The 18,459-nt window shown below is 44.0% G+C and overlaps 1 protein-coding gene across 1 annotated transcript in view; it reads right to left on the minus strand.

Moving 5' to 3' along the window:
* Positions 1–332: 332 nt before the first annotated feature.
* The window catches only part of antxr2a (ANTXR cell adhesion molecule 2a), a 38,732-nt gene continuing 20,605 nt past the window's right edge, over positions 333–18,459 (minus strand). The window contains exon 17 of the mRNA XM_027029094.2: positions 333–2,485. Coding sequence (XP_026884895.2) covers positions 2,447–2,485 — 39 coding nt within the window. The 3' untranslated portion in view covers positions 333–2,446. The remainder of the gene's footprint in view (positions 2,486–18,459) is intronic.

Here is an 18,459-nt window from a genome sequence, read left to right on the forward strand (position 1 = left end):
TTTAATTATATGTTACAATAATTATCCATTTTAATAAGAAATATTATTCAAATATTCAAAAATATTTAAATTCTAGTATTATGTTCATTTAGGGTACATATGTAAAAAATATCCTGATAAGAATAAACTGGTGCATAACATCTATAAAAAAAAACTTTAATAAGAGAATTAGTCATTTGCTTTTTCTATGTCCAGCTCAAATGGGTATAAATTGTGTAGCATCTAAGAAACCTTCATATTGAGTGTTCTTTAAAAAAGGTTTTGGGGGGGAAAAAAAAGAAAAAAGAAAAAAAGAGTAATTCACACTGCTAACAGAAAAATAAAATAGAATTTTCTACTGACTCCTCTCCATGTGCACACACAATGAGAAAAATACTTTATGATAAACACAAATATAAAACAGTATAAAAATCAGCTGCTAAATCTTGTGTGATGAGTTAGTACAATGAAATGATGTGTTGTGACCAGTATATAAATATGTTTTAGTGAGGGTTAATAACAGGTCTCTGAATCTTGACAAGACAGAAAATTGTGATATATATTTTGTCATTGCTAAAAAGTGCACTAAATGTCAAATATTCACAAGTAAGGTTACTTTTATTTTTCCATTCCATTGTGTCTTTCTTTCTTTCTTATGATTTCAGCCCAGAGGAATCATTCACGTTCTTAAAATTTCAGCTGAAGATCACAAAGGAATAATTAGAGCAGGATATTTTGGTGTTGTCTGTCTCGTGCAGCCTCATGCCAACAGTGCGGGAGCCACCCAACCACCCACCCCACACTCCCACCCCCGACTTCAAACTTGATGCTTGTTGAACTTATTTTTAGTGTCATCTGATAAGCTTCCCTGCTTGCACCGAGATGTCCCACTGACCCAGCCACCGGTCATTGTCCGTACCGCTTCGCGTCAAAGCTGGAGCGCTTTGTCAGATTTCCACTCGAATATCCGCTGCGTGTCTGAAGTAGCGTATCAAAAGTGACTGGATCATTCCGGCCTTTTTTTTCCCTTCAGCCGCCTCCTTCATCCTCACCCCACGGCGCTTCCGTCCCACGCCGGCGCCGCACCCTGGAAGTCTTCATGACAGTGTGCCTCACCCCACGTACAACAAATGCGCTGCTCGCTTATTTAGTGTGACCGCGGAGGAGCGAGGGAGTGGGTTGAGGGTCAGGGGGAGGCAATGAGGGTCATTTCTGGAAATGAACAATACTCTGTCCGTCGCCCTTTCGGCTTTGGCTTTTCGGGGTTTATGCACGAATCCCTTTCAGTTCGCTTTGGCAGATGGGACTTTTATTTTCGAACGGGGCAGATACAGTAATGGGTCGTTCGATGTCAGAAGGCATAAAGAGCGATGAGCAAAAGCTTCGCAGGCTGCTGCTTGCTGTTGCTTTTAATTCTTTTAATTAAACTCCCGACACTCTGGCGCCGACTGCGTGGCTGGGTGGAGATGGCTAGGGCACCATGCAAGATTTCATCTGCTCAAGAGAGAGAAAGTGGTGAGGCAGCTGTATCCATGCCCCAAAACTAAGCACTTTTATGGATTGTGATCACCCGTGTCTTAGCAGCCAAGGAGCAGACTGCCAGACTGGGGGTGGGGGTTCTGGAGTGGTGGTGGCGTGGTTCTAGAAAAGTCCCCCACGCAACACAGTATGTTAAAGTCTCAGAGAATCCGTCCCTGAAACGTAACTGCGCTGCCTGGGTCGCAGTCGTGCTCCATTCACTTTTTAGCTCCTGAGCGATGATGGGAAGGTGTCTTCACAAAACTAAAGGGCAAAGTCGTGCCACGTCTGCCACCTTGGGGGTTCCTGTCAGCAATCTGTCAGGCGTGTGCACTTCAGTGCCGAAAAGACAGGTCCCGCCGGGCGTCAGGCCACACCGGACGTGGGGAGGCCGCGTACTGGGACATGGCCAAGAGGTGCTGGACTTCCGTGCTTCCTGAGCCTAGTGAGATTAATTTCCGACTTCCACTCCAATGGCAAAAGTCCTCTTCCCGTACCCTATTAATTTATTTCTTCTTTTTAAAATGGCCCCAGTCTGCATCCATAAATTTAGCTTACTTCCTTTTTTTCTCTATTTCAAAGAAGGCACAATATGGTCGGAATATGTCAAGCCTTGTCCATAAAAAGTCCATAAAAGTCCATAAAAAGCTAACCAAATAGGGCACAAACCCCAGAACTTTCTTATGCACTTATTCTCTTGGATACACTACTAAAAGGCCCTTTTAGCAGCTCATGAGATACCATCTAAATAATTTAAAGCAGGTGCAATTGTGTTGGAAGGCCAAACCTAAAATTAAAAGGGCTGTAACAGATGTATGCTGCAGTACACTGACCAATCAAGAACATAAATCATAAAAAAATAAGTCATTGGAAGAGAGAAACAGAGAGGAAATTTTGTTGGTTTCACTGGAGTTCTGGTTATCCATGGATTTTGATGATTTAAATCTGTCTAGCGATGCTGTACTCGGTTGAAATTCATACAGCGCCCCTGCAAGAAGAAAAGAGACATTAAAGATTTATTACTGGCAATATATTAAAACTTCCAACAGACATTCTTCCTAAGTTTATTGAATAACAAACTCAGCTTTTTTAAACCCATTTTCAGGTCAGTGAGGCATTCTTATAGAAAATATCTGAAATGTAAATGAAATGTAATGTTCACAGATAGGGCTACATTTAATAAAACTACAAATAATGCTTTAATTGCTATAAAGACACCAATTTTGGCACTTATATAACTAATAATAGAAATAAAAATTACGACACTCAAATATAGGTTTCAGAGTTTAACAATTTTCCTTAAAATTTGCAAAACAGGAGAAGTATTCACATATAAAACAAAATCATATTTTTTCAAAAAGAATAATAATTCTAGAAATGTTTTATGTTAATTAAAAAAAAAAGTACACAGAGTAGCTGTAAAATGTGCTAAATTCATGTGAACATGCCATGTTCTCCTCTCTCTTTAGGTATCCCCATACATCAACGTAGCTGTAAAGTGTATTTTTGGAATGTCTGGCCCTCACTGTTAACAACTTGTTAGTCAAAACACACAGTGCAGGCCACTGAGAGGCTTCTGGGGACACTTAGACCACTCGCGCCAAGAGGGAGCTCTCACACTGCTTATTTCCACTGCCACACACACACACACACACACACACACACACACACACACACACACACACACACACACACACACACACACACACACACACACACACACACACTTTTACTTTTACGCATTTGGCAGACACTTTTATCCAGAGCGACTTACAATTTCAATCACGTTACAGAGGTAGGCAAGTATAGTGTTCAGAATCTTGCCCAAGGACTCTTAATACTATAGCATGGAGCACTTGCATGGATTGGGATTGAAGCCGGATCCACCCCCAGGAGACACATTCACACGTGCATACATATACATACATCTGCATACAGACATGCAGTCTTGTAATTTGTACTGACTTATGTATTAGAGGTGCTAAATAATACTATGCTTACTCCCCATCCTAATCCTAAAATACATTCTCTTGATTCTTCTATTTTTTTTTTTGTTTGTTTATTAAAATAGGCCACAAAAAATTCTTGGGGCACCAGTCAAATATCATGGGGACATTAGATTCCCACAAAGAGCGAAAGACATGCCCTGCACCCCCCGACACACACACACACACACACACACACACACACACACACACACACACACACACACACACTTATGGTCATCTGAACCCAAGACATCTCTCTCGTCATGTGTATATTGGCAACAACGCTTAGTTTATTTTACTCCTGCAACACCTTTGAGGGTACAGGGTTGTTGAGATGTTTTACTCACAAGTTAACATTGCAACTCTACATCTGCTCTGCCACATGACAGGAAGCCTAGCATAAACACACTGTCCCTTTGATTAGAAATACTGGAGTATCAGAACCATAAATAGGAAAAGAGCCCCTTTCTGCTGGCGTCATCTGCCCTACTTTCGCAAGTGCTAATGAACGCTGGCCGAATGTCGGCGTCGTCGCGGACTCTCGGCGAATGGAGAGCTTTGCGCCGTCCCTCTGCCGTAAGCCGCGCGAGGCAGACCCTCTGCGCTAGATCCCGCTCTGTCAACAAATAAGGCACGTCAGATGCTGTTTTGGCTGCGGCCGACGGCGCGGCTAAGTTCACTGGATTTTGGGGGGCTTTGGGGTAGGCGCTCGGAAAAGCCGTCCCCCTCTGCGCGCCCTGGCGGGGGCGGGCATGTTGGCAGTGCGGAGGGGACGGGGGGCTTGGGAGAGGGTGGAGGAGGCTCGTCGGATGGCGGCAGCGGCCAGGTGCGTCGCAATACGATCAGGCCCCCGCCGAGCCGGCCACTCGGATTTGGCGGCAGCCAAGGAAGGACGGAGGGGCTCGGGGCGCCACGGGGACGGAGAGGAGACCGGCACTGCAGGAGGCATGGCATGAGGTGGAATCGAGGGAAAAAAAAAAAAGATATGTGCACTCGACAGTCTTTAGGGCTTCAATGCGTACTGGTGCATGATACGTGCAGGTTTTGTTTGGTGTTGGAATATTGTACACTGTATACAAATCACTGCTTTGCATTAAGGGGTTGGTGCTTACAATAAATGTCATCCACACGTGGAAACAAAGACTGCTTGGTACTGCAAGGCGGCACTGGATACCCCATAAAAGAAGACTCTGCATCCAATGGACCAGCAGACGTTTCATCAGAAAATGGCTCGAAAGGGGACGAGCTTAAGAGGCTGTGAGAACACAGGCCTTATTACAAACTCGGCAAAAAAACTTGCGCTTGATTTCCCTGATCACAGAGCCTGTCTGTTCCACCAGCCATCTTAAACAGAAGACACAAGGCTCAGTTCATCAAAGGCCCCTCTCTGACTCCCAACATATGCTACACCTATACAAAACAGTCAAATGGCAACGCCGCGTTAGAGGACCACTACTGCTTCACTAGCACTGTTCTGGTGTGTGTGTACGCAGCATTTTCTGCACGCTGCACGAGGCCGACGGGCTGCCCCGCCTCGGAGGAACGTGTCCAGGGTTTCCGATTCTGCCGGGTGTTCAGGCACTGGCCCAATGGAGAAGGGCACGTGTGATATGGGCCTCTCTTCCCTGGCTAGCCCGCACGCCGGGGTAGCACGGTTCCCCCAGCGCTCCTGCTCCCCCCGGGGAGTCGTCTTGCACTCCCCCTTCTCTGCGGGAGCGAGATGCAGGAAGTGGAGGGTGGAACAGCGTGCTTGGACTCTGGCCCGTGTCCTTTTGTAGAGCGCCTCATCGCGAAACGTTCAAGCAGCGCTCCCATCTTAAAGCTGCCGGTTCCAAGCGCAGAATGGTCAACAATAATTATGGGCATTCGCGTGTGCCTGATGGCGCCAATATGAACGGCAGCTCGGTGCCAGTGCGATTTATGCTCTTTGTAAGTTGACCCGGCGACTGCATCGTGTTGCACTACAAAGGAGATGCTCTACAACTCTTCATTTAAAATAAAATGCTTACGATTCTACAGTGACGGAGAAAAAAAAATGAAATGGCAACAAACTAACTTCTGAACAGCAAAATCTGTCTTGATGTAATGCGGCATGAGGTGTCGGCTCTCCCCGCCACATATTGAACGCGTTAAAAGTTCAGCGTGGGACAAGAGGTTCGGCTGCAAACAGGCCGATTCCTGCCGCCAGAATGTGAGCAATCAGGCGGTCCAATGGCGGGCCCTCGCTTTGCTACGTCCGTGGTCTGCATACAGCCCACATAGCACAGCCATCTGGCAGAGTGGAGAATCTGAACTGAGCCAAGGCGGCCAAAACATCACACCTGCTGACAACTTGGATTATTCCTCCAGTCGATAAAAAAAAAACCTGATATAGGCACTGGACCACAGTGTGCATTAAAATCACCACAGAATGGTGAGTTTTAAATGTTATCTGAGAGCAAGGATGCCCCCAAAACTGTATTTTGGCTTCACGGTTTCTGAATGAAAAATAATGCATCTCTAAGTTTTTGAAATCTAAGAGGAACAGGACAGAGCAAATCTGCAGGAGGTCCTACAAGACAAGGTAGTATAACCCCATTCCCTTTTAAAGGGAACTGGCTGATTTATACAGGCTGGTGATCCCTGTAATTCAATTCCCAAACCACAACAAAGACTTTCAGTAGAATTTTCTGCCCTCATTATTTACAAGGCCATAAAATTTTTCCTCGTGCTGACGTGATATTTACAGCAGAATCCTTTCAACGAGACGGGGTGACTCAAATCGAATCTTCTGGGTAAATACAGGGGCATATGATCAGCAATCGAGCCTGCCGAGACCCGGACTGACCCTGGAAACAAGGGGAGTGATGCTTTTTAATCTCAAGATGGCCATAAAAACCACTAGGCTGATGTCCAGCATAATACTGTTTGCATATAGTCCATCATCTGCGCCACATTTGCACTTATGGAAGTGGTGCTGAGGGTAAACACACAGAAAGACTCAGAGGCATTCAGTGTCACTCACCTCTCCTTGTCAGATCCATCTACCAGTGAATGGTTGCTCAGCTGATTGTATTAATACAAGGACCACAGTATTCGACTACTCTAGCAATCGAGTGTTCTATCAATTACTCCATAAATTAAACAAGTAATTGAATAAAAAGTACTATTGCTTTATTAAAGACCAATAGTAAATATACAAGAGACTACAAGACAGGTATCTCAAAATTATGAACTAATTGGCTTGTTAACATTTTTATTGATAATTTCATATGGTATCTGTCAAAACTAAACGTAATTTAGTGTATTTAAATGCCCTACTATATTTCGGGTTTTAAATAAAGCATTTTCTGAAACGCAAAAGCAAAAAGTAAATAAAAAATGAATTTCAAATTATTTTAAAGCAAAAGGTATCCAGGTATTTTCACATGACCTTTTTATTTTTTATGCGCAGAACATCCATTATTAAATGGACTATTTTTAGCTGTTAAGTAGTTGTTGATATAAAGTAACACAATATCACCTAGCTTTAATGTTATTTTGGTATACACCCACATTTTTTGTTGTTAGCGAGCCTAGTATTCAGTTACTGAATCTGTTTTTGGCTTGATGGATGTACTGCACGTTTTCTGTGCAAGGCACAATGGGGCGTAGGAATATCATGCATATAGTTTGGATTAAAAGAAATTATTTGCATCCATGATTTTTAGTAATCGAGTTACTCAATTTTCTCGCAGACTCGGTTCAGCCCTAATTAATACAGTGTTAAGAATGATGCCATCTCTCATAGATATAATTGTCTAGTTTGCATATACTTTGTAAGTCTTAGTTCCTTTTATGCAGATTTCTGGAACAGAAGCCTGAACAACAGAACCCATTTCAATGGCGACTAGCAATCTAAACTTACCGCTGATCTGTGGCGGCAGTACAAAGCACTTAGCACTGGAGTTACATTTACATAGCATCAACTTATTGGTGTCATTTGTTTACTGTTAGGCACAAAAGACAGAAGAATATAGTCGCACCATTGGCAAGAGGTTTTTCCACCAAATAAATGTGTTTTGAACATCATGAATAGACCAGAACACTGAAAAAAAATATTTGTCAAGCAAGGCAGCAGGTGTTTAAAAAAAAAAAAAGACTTTCAAAACATTAACAAAAAGAGCAGCATACAACATTGTTAGTGACTTGGCCATTTCCATCAAGCTCTGATAATTATTCTGATGATGATGTGGAGTAGGTGTCTGCTTTCTACTCCACAGTATAAGTGGGGAACAAGCATCCGGCCTCTACACTAGGAACCAAATGATTCGGTTGTAAGGGAAAAAACACCAGTGGGTTCTGAATTGTAGCTGGAGACAGGAGTTACAGGTTGACTCGGTAACTCAAAGCTTCTTCTCCTGCTACCACTGTAAACTTGCATATCACATGTCAAAACTTGACACCTTTTTACATTTATGACAGCTCAAAGAAACTGTAGTGATGGGCTTCTCACAAAATACACTTTTAAAGAAGGCTAATTCAAATAAAAGAGCTCTCTCAAACAGTATGAAATTATTATTGCATTATTGTTTTTTTAATACAATAAATGTTAGTAAGCTTATACCTTAAAAGTATGTCAAAATAGCAGTGAAAGTGTTCTTCCCCATTTCATTTCCTTCTCTAACACTATCCTCCAGACCCTGCACACCACAGGAGCCTTTTTGCTATGGGAAGGGCATAAACATGCAGATGTTTCCTGCTCACAACTCAGCCTCTTCAACCAGAATATTTTTTTCTCTCTCTTTTTTTTTGGGTCAGAGTAAGTGCACATCATTGCCAGCTAAAAGCTCTGGGCACCCTCCCTTGGTTGTTTGAGAGAAAATGCCAGTAGTTTTGGCGGCACGTGGGTGCTCACAGACGGCAAAGGCGGGCACAGATGGCACTAATGGACAAGTGGAATCCAACAGAGGGAGCGGGCCCTCGCCGTGGAACGGGACCGGTCCAAATAGCTGCGGTGGAAGCCAGGCCTCGTCGATGGGCCTCCAGTGCCGGCTACGGCTGCACCGCTTCTAGCACTGTCGCTTTAAAGTGATCAAGGGTCGTAAAGAGGCTGATTGGAAAGATGCCAACGAGATCAGGCAGAGCAGAGACTGGTCTCGGTTCCGCACATGCTCCAGCGGAGGCCAAACAAGTTGGGGCAGGAATGACGGCGGGTTGGCGCACGCGGGGGGGGGGCTGATCCGGAGAATATAAAGCATCGTTTCTAACTTAAATCGAGGAAAAGATAAGTACTGATTATCAAAAGAATGTGAAAAGGTGTAAAAACAACAACAACAACAACGTCTCTTTCTTTTAGCACAGTCATAACAGTTAACTAACTGGGCTGTTCTAGGTGCTTGCATGGAGTTCTCATGCATCTGTAATAGTTTAAGTAAACGCATCTGCTCGAGCCCTTCCACGGTGTCTGCCTGCTTCTCCCAATGTCCTCAGAGAGAGCTGGACCTCATCTGCACTTTTCATTCATTTTTCAGCTCTGCTCTCAAGCCCCCTGGAAATAGGTTTTCCCAAGTGCCACCGCAGAGCAGTGGCTGGCGAGAGGTTGATGCTGCAACATTACACCTCAGGAAATATGATCCAAGCAAGAAGCTACTTAATAAACGAAACGATAAATTTTGCAAACAATTTGCGGAGTGCAACAGAAAAAGACAAAGGACAGATCAAGATGGAGATGTAAACTACAGCAGTGTAACCTGCATGGACTTTGTGCTGCTGATATTAAAGTACAGGCAGTTTGCACAGCAGAAAGTGTCCTGTGCATATCACTGAAAAAGTAGTGTAATGATTCTCATGTAAAGTGACTAGGATGTATATACTTAAAATGCACACATGCCCACAAGTCAAGGGGCAGGAAATGATTCACATTGATTAGGTAGACAGTTTGTAAGTAGAATGAAAAAAAAGTGCTTGTGTGCGAGTGTGTGTGTGCGCACATGCAAGTGTTTGTAAACGTGACTGGGTTCACATGGACCTGGGAGGGTGGAGGAGCAGGCCCTGGGACAGGGAGCAGTAACTGGGGGTGGGGGGGGCGCTGTCAGAGCGGTGCTGCAGCAGCCGTACACGTGCGGCCCCGGTGTGTGGGAGTGGGAGTGCTGGGCTGATGTGTTACAGCCTGCTGTGAGGCTAATGCTGTTGGAAGAGGTCCCGGTGCTCAGCCCACACAGGTTTGATCGGCCTGACCTTCTGGAAGAGCCACGACATAAAGGCTAACGTATAGCCATTCATATGTGGACCTCGGGCCTGGGGTGGCTCTCGGGCCAACTGGCCCAGAGTACATTACAACAGGTGGCAGTTTCATAAAGTTCTACAGACTGAACACAAGCTATTGTCTTGTCTGTGTAGGGTAAGAGGTACGATTTTGTAAAGTTTTGGATGTACTGTAGTTTCTAATAATGTAATTGTGAAGACCAGTTAAAATATTTCTGTACACCCAACTCCTTTGATTAAATAAAGAATTACATTTAGAAGACAATTATCAACAATTTTACTCAAATTTAATTATCAATGAAGATCAACCTCAAAATTCAAAGATCCAGCATATTCTAGTGCTGTATATTTTCTTATATGTAACGTTTTACGTTACATAGTTTAACTGGGAGTTCTAGACTTTTTTGAGTAATGTCAAGGAGAAAGGTATGCTCTTCTGCTAGCTGGAGAAATAAAGTCCTGGCACCCTCATGTGCTATACTTATTTATTTACTCCAAAAATGTAAGTATGCAAACTCCTCCTTAATTTATGCCACTGAAATGTCTTCATATGCAGGTTTGCGACATAATTCACTGCCAAAATGTTACCTCTAAATTACAAGACAGAAAAGTTTTTATTTATGTAGTGGCATAAAACACAGGTGTATAAATAAAGTCAGGCTGGTCGTGGCGCTCTGCTCAGTGGTAAGTCCTGGCCATAAAACATCTTGTTATGTCTACTGAGAAAAATATGCTTATCAAGCCACATGGTAATGTAGGCAGTAAATAACCCGATTGCCACACGACCGCTGAGGAGATGTGATGGCGGCTTCTGGCCGCCGGCTGGCAATGCAGCGGCTCTGGGGCTTTGTGTGGACCACAACTGTGAGAAGTGGGTTAATGTGACCTGAGTTAGTCAGACAACAGATCGGTTAGGGGTAAGAGTGTGCACATGTGCACACTCACACAGAATATAGAATATAGTGCTAGAAGTACCTCATTCTGACCCAGACCCTGTCAGACCAGGAACATTTTCACGATCAGGACTTCCACTGAACGCAGAGGTTCCCACTCCTGCTTTACGTGTTCATGCCTGTATACGAGGATGGGCTGTGACCTTTAACCCTGCGACCGTGGGAGCGTGCAGACCCATGATGGGTCATGGCCGTCACATCTTCCACCCACACTTGCCTGCACGGCTCAACTGCCCTCTCCACCTGCTTCCCTTCAGTCACTCCTCCTTCCCTGTGGCCTTTCTAAAATAAACAGGTTGAGAGAACCCCACCTGACTATGCTTTCTAACTGTAAAGATGGTCTTAAGGGTATGGGGGTTTTAGGACACCCACACATCGTTGCACTGTTTGGTCTGCTGAAAAATCGAACTGTTGGACTTGTGCAAATAATGGAAGTTTTAAAAGAGAACTTGGTTGTCCTGAGGTATTGGGGAACACCATTCCTCCATGCCAATTTGACACTTTGATACAGACAAACTCAGCAGCTGTTTAAAGAAAGGAGGCCCTCACCTGGACACTGACAAGATGAAGAGAAAGAGAAGTGTAAAGAAGACAGCTACCAAAGGGGAACTTGAACTACTTGGCAGGCTCATGCCCACTTTAATACCCAAATTGAGGTAGGTTGTGCTACCGTCTGTTATTTTCGCCTCAAGATTTTGGGATAAATATTTACTCGCAGATGGGTGTTAAGTGCTTAGGCTAACTCACTACATCCAAAGTGCTTACTTGAAACTCCAGCAGAGATCAGTCAATAGCCAGAGCTAAGACTCCACAAAATACAGCAAAGAACGGGGAGAAAAAGCGACGGTCAAGCGGGATGCAAAAATAAAGTGCCATTTCTTGAAATGGGGAATAATGTTCTTCTCATATTTATGGTTACATATTCTTCCCCTGAAAAAGTAACTCAAGAATATTACTGAGAAAAGGAAATGAGATTCAATAAGGGAAGGCCTGATGTGGTCTCTCTGGGAACTTCCACGTCTTAAGCAGCTCTTTGCAGGCCAGGCTGAGGAGGCAGAGTTAGCATGGCAAAGGCCCCACAGGCTGAGGAGGCAGCGTGTCCGTATTCGGCTATGCAGATGTCATGATAATGAGATGCCTCCTCAGATAGGCCCTAGCATGAAAGCAAATGTCTCTATCACTGTGTGTGTGTGCGTGCGTGCGTGCGTGCTCTCTCTCCTTCTCAAACCAAACACAGGTAGTCGCTTCATCTCCACTCATCCTCTTTAAACGCCATTTGCAATCCACTAAGGACAAATAGCAAAGGAGGGGGGTGTGTGTGGTCGGTGGGAGTTCTTTCAGTGCTTTGTTGCCCCCATTCAGTGACTGTGCGTGCACGTGCATGCGTGTGTGATGTGTGTTTGCAAACGAAGAGAGTGCGACTGTGTGAGGGCAAGTGTGTGTGTGTCTGAAAGAGAGAGAGATGCAGGGAGGGGTGCCTATTAAATGGAGGATGACAGGGAGTAATTATTCTAATGTGCTGCACTGCAGACTGAAGCAAAGTGGCCGGGCTGGGGTGGCGTCTGGGAGTCGTTAGAGGTGATGCGTGAGCGCATGCACGTGTGCTGGATGCTGGCGAGGCAGCTGTCGCCCTCTCAGGTGGTCTGACCCACACAACTGCTACCACGGCGACCACTGCTGCTGTTTAGCCCCAGCCTGGGTGTGTGGTCTTCACTGTCTAATGTGCGCGTCATGGTCAGTTCTGACCAGAAAATGTGTTGTGTGTGACCGCAAAAAAACAAAAAAAACCAAAAACAATGTACAAACAAACAGCAAACAAAACAACCTGTCAGTTGTTGCCAAAAGCATAACAATATCTGGAACACACCACCCCATTTCAAATGGCTGTGTTATTATAGTTAAAGAATACATATGAACAAACCAAAAATGCAAAACACAGTTTAATAATTTCTATGATTTCTTTTTTTTACATTTTGGACTGCACTGGTATTTTACACTTTACTGAAATCAGTCAAAAACGATTTCTCTCACAATCAGACAGGCAACTGTCAACTTTCTTGAAATTAGAAGCTTCCATCCCTAACGTCTGGGTATAAAGAAATTTTGTTGACACGCTAAAAATGACTAATATTATTCCGAGTCCACAAAGAAAATTCTAAACTTGGACTATACTGGCTAAATTATATGCATTCATGTTCAAATTCTAGAGCCACTTTAACTTTGAAAAATATTAATGTAACTTCCATTTTCCATTAATACAATCTGTGCCCTTACTAAGAAAGTCATGACAATTCATATATGCCACAGAAAAACCATCTGAAAGGAGAACAGTGACAAATGTCTGTTCCTGACCAAACCTTTTAATAAAAACAACTGTCTTAAATAGCTGTTTCTGGCCTACGCTGACCACTTCTTGATGATCTTGTGCTTTAAATAAGCGTTTCTAAGCACAGGATGTCAAAAGAGCTTTATTGGAAGAATGGTGCTGTATGTAGTATGTTTTAAGCATTATGATTCAGATCACTTCCTCCCTTTTTGAAGCAGGAAGATGCAGTCACTTAATTCCCAGGCTAGTTTCAGCTTTTGTATACGACATTGCACAGCTTTAGGTTCCCTGCGCTAACTGCAGACACTTTCTTTGATCTCCTGCCAATAAACCGGTTACTTTAAACGCAATATAAAATCTGATGCCATCATAACATTTGGCTAGTTGTGTGTTGTAGAAGGGCTTAATTTTGTCTTCATCTTTATCCAGCAGCTAATGAATACTGGTTTTTTTGGCATGAGTGCCAGGTCTGTTATATTTTCATTTTATGGCCTCAATTGTGCGGGAAAATCCCTGAGTTCTTTTTTGTCTGTTTATCACAAGGTGTAATCTCCAGTGTTTGTTGTTTATCCTAAGGTGTAATCTCCAGTGTTTGTTGTTTATCCTAAAATGTAATCTCCAGTGTTTTTTGTTTATCATAAAGTGTAATCTCCAGTGTTCTGAGTACTAATCTTAGTGACTCTTAATCATGGACAGTAATAAATCTTCAATATTAAGCTCCAAATTCTTAAAACACCTTGACAAATGTCATCATCACGCCTGCTGACTGATATGATCTACATTGAAAATTAAACCCCGCTCGTGTCACAAGTCTAGTTAGGACTAGTGGGACCCCACACACCACGAAATGTACACACATCCAAAACATAAGCGCGTTCTCGCTCTCACACTCACATACGCATGCGCACAGTCTAAGGTCTCTCTGTCCCCTGACTCCCTGCCTTCATTAGTGGTAGTTTGCATCAGGTCTGGTGAAAGCGTCACATGTCATCATTGGCTTCATTCTTTATCGCTCCCTTCAGTATAGGCAGAGTAACCTTCAGAAACCTGCTGGCCACAGGTCTACATCTTCATTAGTGCTGCTGTCACTTGTGAGAGGCTCTGCTCATCTTAACTTGAGAAGACAGAGGTGGAAAATGAGATTTTAGTTCTTAAAGAATCGCTGTGGAGAATGTGTGTGTGTACACTAAAGAAGATAATAGCTGAAAATTTAATTATGAAGTGGTTCTACTGTATGGTCTGACATCTACTGTATTGTGTGCCCTCAAATTGTGTGTGTGTCTCTGTATGTGTGTGTCTCTGTATGTGTGTGTCTCTGTATGTGTGTCGGGGGGGTGGGGGGGGGGGGCGGGCGTGTGCGCAAGTCTGCTCTTTCGTTGGATGCTGGAAGGATTGAAGACCCAACAGCTCCTGATATGAGAAAAATGTTTGGCAAAACTGTGTGACAGTCACTCTGAAAAGGTTTGGGCCATCTGATGGGTTAAAACTAATAAGACCAGAAGAGCGCGGCTGCATCTGTGCACACAAAGAGCGGGATTCACAACTACTTACATGCATTTGTTTTGAGACCCGCAGATACAAAGCCAGACGACTGTGATAAAAACAAAATAAAGCAAACAACACCGTTTTTCCCAGTCATCTTTTTTTTCTCCCCATACCAGAATGTATGCATGTTTTTTTCTTGCCCTCAAGATGGAGTTGATCTTTGTCTATCGAGCTGAAGCGTTCACTCGTTAATGATATATGGGAGAGGATGACCTATACCTCATTATGGCTGACATCATCATTAAGGTTATTATGTTAGATTATAAACTGTTACCATTAGCATCATAGCCATCAATTGATGCCATCAAATGATGATGAATGGCATATTGTTTGAAATTCCCATCTCCTTTTTGGCACTCCAGGCCAGTGTGCAGGAGACTGGATTCAGTTTTTGCAATGGGCACCTTTCTTTCCACAGAATATATTTAACTGCCAGTGCAAAAGTAATAAATTCAGTTTTGAACACCTATACAATAATTGTCATATTTATATTTGTTCTTTTAATCAATAACGATGCACAAGCTGTTACTTATGTATGGATATTGAAATGATGAACGATAAAAGATAAACTATTAAAACATTCTCCAAAATATAAATGCCCCGTCACCAGAATCTGACTAGGCAAGAATCTGAAAAAGTATATCGGAGGATATTTAAAGACTAATCCCCACTAACTGTACAAAATCTGAGTCTCAAAGTTAAGTGCATGCAAATATGAAAACTCTTTAGACTACAGAACTGTCCATGAAACAGAGTCAGAGCTGGAGTCAGCTGCCCTTTTATCGCACCGAGGATCTGAATGGCCTGATCTGTCACACAGTGGATCATTCCTGGAAAGGGCAGCGGGTGTGACGCGCACCATCATCAAGTGCTGATTGTGGCAATAAGTAAATAAATAAAAAAACAAATAAATACAAATGATAACAACAACATCAAACAACCCAGCACATTCATGCCACAACTAAACCAGCAACAGTCAAGCTTTTATGAGCACGATTAGTCTTAAAAAGAAATTAAAATTTACGAAAGCATTTAATTTCAGTTGATCTGCCAGTTTAAAATAAAGTCTCCAGAATTAGCATAATAAAGCTAATTAGCATAATCAAGTTGATTTAGCCAAAATGCCAAAAATGTATTGGTGTTAACTGAAATTAACATGTTACTGCTCCTTTTCAGCTCTAACTGAAGATGACGACGAAAACACTAATTTGGGTTTCATAGTTTTACTAATCTTACTGTAAGGAGTAAAGCTCTTTGTCAAATGCATCTACTGTAATTGACAATTTTACATACCTATAGTTTCAACAATGCTAACTTACCAAGTAATTATACATTATTTAATCTGTGTAGCATTTATCATTACTAAAGAACATGATGAATTTACAACAAACGTAAATCAAAAAGTGCATTTACTGTTAGTATTGTCATATTTTCTACAATGTAGCCAATTGCTGAACTAATGCCAACTATTGCCACCACTATTGAACAAAAATATTAAATATCCCAGTATAAAACAAGATGCATACAGTATACACTATGTAAACAAATGAGATGGAAATCCATATGGAAATCCAAATAGAACATCACAAAATGATATATGTCGCTACACACATTTAAAAGAGAACCCTACGATACTGTTTCATCAATTTAAACATTCACATCAATCAGACGAGTGAAGAGGCGCATTATAATACATTACTAATTCCCTTGTGATTTCCATGTAGGTCTGTCACATAGTGAGACAGAAATCCATACGACAAAGCGGCTCTTGGAAAAAGCTGACATTTACAATAATGCAAGTTAATTACAGCCGAGATCCCCCTGCTCTCTATGTGAAAGGCTTTTTGATTTTAATAGGTGTAGAGGAGATGGTGCAGACAGTGACATGGCTATGGTGGTGGCCAGTAGGACCCCCCGCAAAACACACACACACGCACACGCACAAAAGCCTGCTCAAGTGTGCAGGTACCAGCCCACATGACTGATGGTGGAATGTCAGAGCACATGGCCACTAACACAACTGAAACCCTAATGTGGCTAATACACTTGATCTAAAGGGGCAGAACATCAGCATTGAGCAGGCCAACACTTGCAGGAATGAAACAGGATTTCTGAAGAAGTTGAAAAGTACTACAGAACCACGAAGAGATGACATGCCAACAACAAAAACACCTAAACGTCTTTCAACATACCAGACTGACAGGAGTAAAGTTTTCTAAAGCACATGGAAACTGGAAGCCTCCACGTCATGACAACGCAGAAGCTCCAGGTCCCTACTGCTGGACGCATGCGAGGCGAAGGTGGCGGTCCTGCCTCATGCGTTAAACCCTCCACGCCAGGCCGAGCGCATCCCGACACGCTCCACCGCCTCCTCCTCCATTTGGCTCCATTGGCGATGCCTTCCTTTCGGCACCGCCCGTCCGGAAGGGGTGCGTGCTCACTCGGGTCCCCCCGCCTAATCCTGTTACCAGCAGGCTGGGCTGCTCAAAGAGCCTCCCGGCTTAACGCGGCAGACATTATCGAATTTGCGACGAGCCGCGCGGACATCTGCCCTACTTTTCCGCAGTTCGTGTACCAAAATATTTGGAGGGAAGAAAAAGGAGGTGTGTGGGGGGCGAGGGTTGGGGGTTTAGATCTAATCTGGTTAAAAGAGCAAGAGGCCATTTCATGAAATCAGCAAGACTCCACTGCTGTTAAAAGCTGTCACTCCTCGGGGGCCGTGGCGTCTGAATGGAGCTGTCAGCCTCCGACGCGCCGCTTGTTAGGCGGAGCGGCGGCACTAATGAGGGGTCGGGGAGAGGGAGAGGGCAGGCGTGCACCTATTGTCCCCACTAAGCTCACCCCCTGCGCACCCTTGACGGTTCACCCATACTGGCGTCCCCATACCAGTCGGTCAGACAGAGCCGAGAGCCAGGAGAGCGACTTGGAGCAGGGGCACGGGTGACGGGACAGAGTCGAACGCCCGGGATCACGCTTGCTCTCTGCTGGCCGGTTCTAGTTCGCCTCGCATGTGGGGCTAGGTTGGCTTTCTTCTGGTTGGAGTCCTTCATTACTTGTGATGCTCCGGTTTAATTCCAATTACCCTGTTAATTAGAAATGCCATGCTCTCTGATCTAGGGTGCAGTTCAACTTCATACCATTGGCCAGATTTTTATTTTTTTTTGATGAACACGTAGATGAAGGCTTTCAGTTCATCACTGAGCATTCACATTTAATACAGCTAGACACCAAGCACTGTGGCCTCAAATGATTCCCCATTAACATACTCAGTTATTCACTTTCCGACCATTCCAACAATTAGAGCTTGTTTTCATCACTTGTTATTTTTATTGTAAATGTCTAATGCATTGTCCAGTTTAATCGCTACACTGATCAGTACACTGAAATTCATCTGCATGACAAAGATTATAATGAGACATTAAATGCAATGCAGAAAAAAAAAATTGAGCGGCTTTGTTAAGCTCCTCAGTCAGCGCAGACAGACCAGAGGAGCACTAATTAATACGTATAATGCAAGCTTGCCCGCACGCCGGCACGCACGCACCCCGGCACGCATGCACGCACACACCACTGTGCAACCGTGATACGGCTCAGAGGCTGTAGAGGCAGCGGAGTGTGTGGGTGCGCGTGCGGCGGCAGAACCACGAGCAGAAGCAACCCGGCTCCGCTCGTGAGACCGCTCCTCGCTGCCTCAGCCGGCACCAGTCCGTAGCATTCCGGCTGGTTCATTAAGGGCCCCAAGTCCTCGGGTTCATTTGGCCCAGGCTCCGGTGTCGTTGCCGAGCGGCCGGGCCGGATCCAGGCTCTCGGAGGCTGCCACAGCTAAATCTGGCCGTGTGTGTCGACGACCCGAGGGACTCGGCCTGCCAGCCCAGCATCTTAATCTCTCCCTCTCCCACTTCACCACCCTCCTCCGCCCAACTGC

This window comes from Electrophorus electricus, chromosome 9 (genome assembly GCF_013358815.1).
Source record: "Electrophorus electricus isolate fEleEle1 chromosome 9, fEleEle1.pri, whole genome shotgun sequence".
Lineage (NCBI taxonomy): Eukaryota > Metazoa > Chordata > Actinopteri > Gymnotiformes > Gymnotidae > Electrophorus > Electrophorus electricus.